Below are 6764 nucleotides of genomic sequence, written 5' to 3'. Positions count from 1 at the left end.
TCGTATTCAAACTCTTCATCCAATCTATCATATATTAAAATAACAGTAGTGGCTATTATGTTTCTCTTTACCATGTGGTATGGGTAGCTTATCTATTGGGTGCTCATTGTCATTCATGATAGTACAATTTCTCGTGCAATCATACTTTGGAAGAAACATAACAACCTTTTTTTGTACCATTTCCTATCTCTATGTAAGAGGACAAGAACGATTTCAAACATCTCTACTTCTAAAGATTAAAACTTTCCTTGTAGTGAAGTTGTGTCTTCTATAAGGGTCTCTTATTGATTATGGAGGTGTACATCCCTATTGGGGATCAACTTCCTCTAATTGGAATTGGTATCCCTAATGAGTATCTTAAGTACATATCCTTAATTGGGAACTCTTCCTTAGTGTTGAAAGTCTATAATCATTCATCAAATCCTTTTCTTTATTGAGTGGTATCTTTTATAATGAGCCCTTCTATATTGTGGGCATGCTTATCCCTGTTGAGGATCTCATCCCTCTTGCAAGAAAATGAATCTCTGATGAGGATCTCTTTCCTTCTTTTAGAAGAGTGTTTCATTCATAAATGATCTATCTCTAGTTTTCTTGTCTCCATACTTGGGGGGCAAGAATGATATTTAAATCTTCTATGTTTTTTCAAAATTTCACCTTTCCTTTGTTGAGTTGCATATTTCATATGATGTCATTTATCACATATAATATGTGTGTTTCTTGTTTAGGACCTATTCTCTGTTTGAAATGATACATCTTTCATGGATATTCTCTTCTTAGTGAAAGTGTGCAATCATTCACTAAGAATCCACTTTTTCCTAAATATTGTAGAAGGTGTGTATTCTTATTTTCCTTCTCCTATTTTTACAGATGTTATATTTATAAAAAATCCCCTCTATTCTCGAAGGTGAATGTTTTTGGATAGTGATATCTTCCTCCTTTTATCCATAAAAAATATCCCTTTACACTTGTCACTATTTAAAAGGTAATTATTTTTCCAAACCCCAATTATGCATTTTGCATTTAATCTTTCACATATTGGGTTAGAGAGCTCTGATTCGCACACTGTCTATTATGTTGGAATCATGATTCGGGTCTCTTTCTTACCAAATGATCCTTGATTAGTTTTGATCTTGTGTTAGACCTCATTCTGAGCATTTGTCATCAAATTCCTTCATAATTCAATGTAGTAAACATGACAAGTATAACCTGTTTCAACTCACTAATCAACAAGCCAAAACAAGGGGGCATATAGCTGCCCTCGAATTTTATCATTCTTAGTAAGCATTTCAGGTGATTTTGTGATTTCAACTAACAATGTGGTTTTGTATAATGTGGTTCCTAACATTGTACTACAAATACTGTTATGGGATTCATTTGACATCTTATGGACATATCCTTTATCCCATCAACATTTACTTTTCTATACTTTAGCTTGCATATGCACATAGTATCATATGACCATTAAAGTGGGGGCTAAATGTAGCATCGTAAATTGTACACCCCTAATTAGGGTTGTCCAATTCCATGCTTAGGTTAGCACCCACCTTAGTTTTTCCCATTGCATCTTCCATTTATAGGGCTTATTTAAGCATTTAATTATTAATTTAATTAAATCTAAATTTTCTCTTTTAATAATTCACACATTATAAAATTGGGCCCTTAACCCTAGGTGCGCCCCTTTTTATTGCATCTTAATTTAATCCTAATAATGTCCTATTTTCAATCTTCAAGGAACATTTTTGGATATCTACACATCTTGGATTGACCTATCGTGTTGGATTTGACTTTATAATCATGATATCTCGCATCCCTAGAAAATTGGAAAAATGTCAGTTGGACTGTGGTGCTAGTATTCTGGCCTCGTGCTTTTTTCCCTAAATTTTGGGAGCTTAATTTGGAGGTATTACATTTTTCAAATTCCACTTTGTGTGAAAAAATATCAATTCTAATTCGTCCAATCATCAATTTTAAATTAGGGTTTCATATATAAAGTCTTTCTCTACCTCATTTGAGGATCCTATCTAGCATTTTGGAAAGAGATCATTGTGAAGTGAAAGAGTAGGTTTATGGGAAATCTACAATCAGCAAATTCATCATCAATCAAGTCTTCATCAATACTTTTATCATTCATGGAAGCTTTGGGAGATATTGAAGAATAATAAGGAGATCACCAACTATTGATTGGCTTGTACCTCTTCCTTAGGATTTGTTATGGTTTCATGTTATTTTTATATTTCTATTTAAGTTTCAGATCTACACAACATTAATTTAAAGATTTGCATTATTTCTTTAGATCTACATTGCATTTGTGATTTGAAGCATTTACATTACATTCATTTTAGGGTTTTTACTCAAAACATAAAGTAGAACTCTAGTTTGCATTTAGCTCATAGGAATCTCACAAACACGTGAGATTCTAGGGAACACACATTTTTAGTACAATATCAGCTATTTGTGGAGGTGGAAATCACCAAAACAAGGGGTTTGACTAAGGAAAAACCTTATTTAGCCACAAACACACCATTTTCCATCTTGCAGGTGCAGTCATAGGTTTTCGTTAGAGTAAGTAATTTTTGAGAGATCTTAGTGAATAGGCACAGACCCATTATCAGAAATTGGACCTGGTTTTCAAGGACTAGGGCACCCCACACCCTAGTCCACTAGGACTAGGGTGCTTCATGCCCTATTCCTCCTTATTTGGCTCTAGATTTGACAGGCTTATCTCAGACAGACTCAGAAACAGGTCCCCCAAATTACAACTTGGCCTGGTTTCTCAAATTAGGGCATACAACGCCCTGGTCTTGTTAGTTTAAGCTTAGTTTTGGATAGATCTGTATTTTCAATTTCAGTTTTGTTAAGATTATCAGTCTATTATTACTATTTTTATACTCATATTTGTTCATCCTATTAGCATAGCTTTGCATTCTCCTACATTTAGCATATCCCCTTTCATATCAGCGAAGGCATAGAAACCCTAAAAGTATCCCTTGACTCTCTTTCACAAGAGTTAGTAAAAAATGATTACTCCTTTAGGTGCTTTCATATTCCAATGTTTAAATGAGAGTGGCATTAGGTCCTAAACTACCCGAATCAATTTTCACCCTACACAATACACACACACATATTTATATGTATATGTATATGTATATGTATTATATGTATATGTACATGTACATGTATATGTATATGTATACGTATATACATACATGTATATGTATATGTATATGTATATACATACATGTATATATATACATACATACATGTATATATATATACATACATACATGTATATATATATATATACATACATGTATAAATATACATACATACAAACATACATAAATACATATACACACATACATATACATACATACATACATATACATATACATATATATAGTTGTATATGTGTATATATATGTATATATGTATATGTGTATACATACATACATACATGTGTGTGTGTGTGTGTGTGTGTGTTTCTAGGGTACCCTTGATGTTTGTTGAGTGGTTGTCGGTACTAGGTATCGACTCCACTTGGCTCCGCAGATGTGAGCATACCCTCTCTGATAGTGGTTAATAGGAGATAACACATTGGCCAAATCATCACTAAACCATGCCCATCATACCATATTGAGTATGACTCCCCATATGAATGTTATTATAGACAGGCCATATACCATGTTTGGTAATGTATGGAATACCCTAAGTCTCTTTTGTGGCCAACTAGTAACTTGAGTGTTTGCTTAATTGCATTTTATTGTTTTTGATAATAAAAGTAGCCAAAAACGAGGGGGCCAAACCATAGGTACAATTATGAGAATAGAGGTAGGACCATTGTTCGCATATAATCAGCAAAGGAGCATCCTTTTACCTCTATCAAAAACAATACTATGAGAGTTTATCAGCGATAAAATACTACTAGTCAGAGTATAATTCATATGCCACGCAAGGCCATAAACAACAAAATATAAGCAAAAGCATAAACTAGGCTTATCCATCCAACGACTGCACAACATAGAAAAAAACATCCTCCTCATGCAAAAAGTTATTTCTTTTTCCCTTGGCTCTTCTTAGGGAGCAACTTTCTAGCCCATTCCTTAGTGAGGAACTTGAACAAGCCTTTGTAGTCGTCGTCCTCCTTGCCTTTCCCTTTGGCCGTGCTTTCCTACAATAGGCACAGCGTAGTAGCCGAGCATCTCATAACATTCAGTGCACACTTGGACACATTGTGCATCTTGGATTTTGTCACCTCCAGACGGCTGGTGATCACCTGCACATTGTTAGAGAGGGCCTCTATCTTTTTCTCAAGCTCTGCCAGGTTGGAATCCTCTTCCTTCACGTTGCTGGCCTCTTCAATGACCAACATTTTTTCAATCCTGAAGGTCGAGGAGGGTAAGTTGGCTGGCTCCGGACTCTTGGAGGATACAGGGCTTTCAGAAATCCGGGTGGAGCTCATAGAATGAGGGGTCGGATTGTGTTGGGTCAGGGGCATTTTAACAGTCGGGATGGAATTTCTCGTGTCATGCGAAGAGGAGGGGTCTATCAAGGATTTATCCGAGGGTTTAGATGCTAGTCTGCTAGAGCGATGGGGGGTGTTGGCTTCTTCAGTAATATCCAAATCAGAGTCAATCTCTTCGATTTTGACTCTTTTGGGGGTTCTGACCTCCTCCGGGGAGTGATTCTTGGTTTTCTTACTGGAGGAGCCAAATTCCAGGCCCCGAGGGCTTGAATCATTAATGGTAAGAGGGTGGGCCAAGGGGCCAACATTCTACATAGAAATGGAGCAGGGTGGGTAGAGGGTGAGGTGAAAGTTATACAGGCAGAGAATAAGGCCCTGATGCAGGATGGGGAAGTATTTCCCTTTTTTCTTTGCTTTGGCTATATCTTTAATGTTAGCATCCATAGAATGCAGTAAAAAGAACGGAATGGAAATGAGGTCTTTATTCCTCAAATGGTTCAGGAATGGGAGATAGTAATAGTAGAAAATGCCATACCTTCCCTCTAGTGTAAAATACTTCATCACGATATAACTGACCTCGTCCCACGGGTGAGGGAGCTCCTCCCTATTGAATCCTCCGACCCTCTTGATAGGGTTTTCACCTTGGCGGAAGAACCTATTAAGGCTGGTAGAATCTGCAATGCGGCTCTTCTTTTTCCATTTTCTACCCTCCATTGAAAGGCTTGTCACTTTAGCTATAACCTCTTCGTTGATTTCAAAGGAGATTCCCCCCATGGTCACCCTTCTGTCCTCCCAAGAAGTCACAAATTGTCTGGAAAGTCTTTCATCATTACCCTTCATACTTTCCATGAATTTGTCAATACCACCTTCAATGCACACAAACCAGGCCGCTGGTTTAGCTTTGAACTCATCCACTTTATTGGGTTCCAGTCTGAGCCTGTCCCCCCCCCCCCCCCAATTCTTGAATCCTCTAGTTTAATAGATTGAGAATGACTTACAGCCAAAATGCAGAGCTGAAGCAAACTTAAGGCGAAATTGTTAAAATAATTATGCTGGACTTGGAATAAATGGTCATAACAATCAGAGTGATTATTATCCTATAAGATCCAGTAGATATCGAAAGACGAAGATCTACTCGGAACGTGCGAGCCTTCAATCGGGCCAATGTGAGTTGACAGGTCTCCAATGCCACCTTTATCATTTCCAATTGGCTTCGTCTGGGTAGTAATTAAGAAGTAATCATTCCCGATGTCTATACTTTCATCATAACTCCATCCCATATGGTAGTGGTGACTCAAACTGCCTTTGATACGTGGTTGTCTAGGATAGAAATTGGTGGGATCCCCGCACCAATTTGAAATTTGAAAAAAGGTTTCCTTCATCATTGAGCGGATAGGACGGTCCCTTCCTGGGTAAAGGCCTTTTCCTTTTCCAAGATTTCCTTAGTGGTGACCGGCAGCAGACTGGGGTCCCTCTAGCATCGTAAGCCATTCTGCAGCCTTCTATCAGCCGCCATGGAATCAACAGCTCTGTTTCCTTCTTTGAAGATGTGGCGGATACTGAAGTCCTCCATCTTGACCATGAGGCACCTGATATCCCTCAGAATGGGTTCCACTCTCCACACCGCTGAAGTGTTCCCTTTGACATAGTCAACAATAATTTGAGAGTCTCCTTCAATTTCCAGATATTTTATTTCTATGGAGTTAGCCATTTTCAGACCCCAAAGGAGGGCCATTCCTTCAGCTTGAGTGACTGTATTATTCCTTAGGTTGTCAGCGTACGCTGCAACCGTGTTCCCCAGATGGTCCCGGATGACTCCACCTCCAGCCTGACAGTTGCTTTGAGCTGAACCATCAAAATCCAGTTTAAACCAGTGTAGCTTGGGGGTTGACCATCTGGTCATCCGTCTCTTGTTCTTGGTACTGTTGTTGAAACAATCAAAGCCAAGGGGGAGCTTCCAACAACTAGCAATCCTTTTCTCAACCTCATTGGGAGGATAAGGGGGGATTTTCCATTTCGTAACTTCTAAATTTTCAGAGATCGTCTTAAAGAAAATGTGAGCCACAGTGTCCGGGGGGGTCTCGGTGTCTCTGAAAATTTTGTTGTTTCTTTCTTTCCACAAGGCCCAATAGATGTGCAGCGGTATTTGTTTCCAAAGTTGAATGATGAGGGGGTGATGGGAGGGAGGGGTCTAATCAAAAGCAAAAAAAATTATATCCTTCTAGAAGACCCAACAGAGACCGCATTTCTGAAGAGTAATAGACCAAATATGAGCAGCAAAGGGACAGAAGACAAAAAGGTG

General features: G+C 38.2%; 1 protein-coding gene across 1 annotated transcript; it reads right to left on the bottom strand.

Annotated features, from left to right (window-relative positions):
- Positions 1 to 5936: 5936 nt before the first annotated feature.
- On the bottom strand, positions 5937 to 6365 carry LOC131054375 (uncharacterized). The gene has a single exon (XM_057988880.2). The coding sequence runs from the start codon at positions 6363 to 6365 to the stop codon at positions 5937 to 5939; it is 429 nt and encodes a 142-aa protein (XP_057844863.2).
- Between the last annotated feature and the right edge of the window lie 399 nt (positions 6366 to 6764).

This window comes from Cryptomeria japonica, chromosome 4, assembly GCF_030272615.1.
Source record: "Cryptomeria japonica chromosome 4, Sugi_1.0, whole genome shotgun sequence".
Lineage (NCBI taxonomy): Eukaryota > Viridiplantae > Streptophyta > Pinopsida > Cupressales > Cupressaceae > Cryptomeria > Cryptomeria japonica.
The sequence above is the reverse complement of the archived record's forward strand: the minus strand, read 5'-3'. Positions and strand labels throughout refer to the sequence as shown.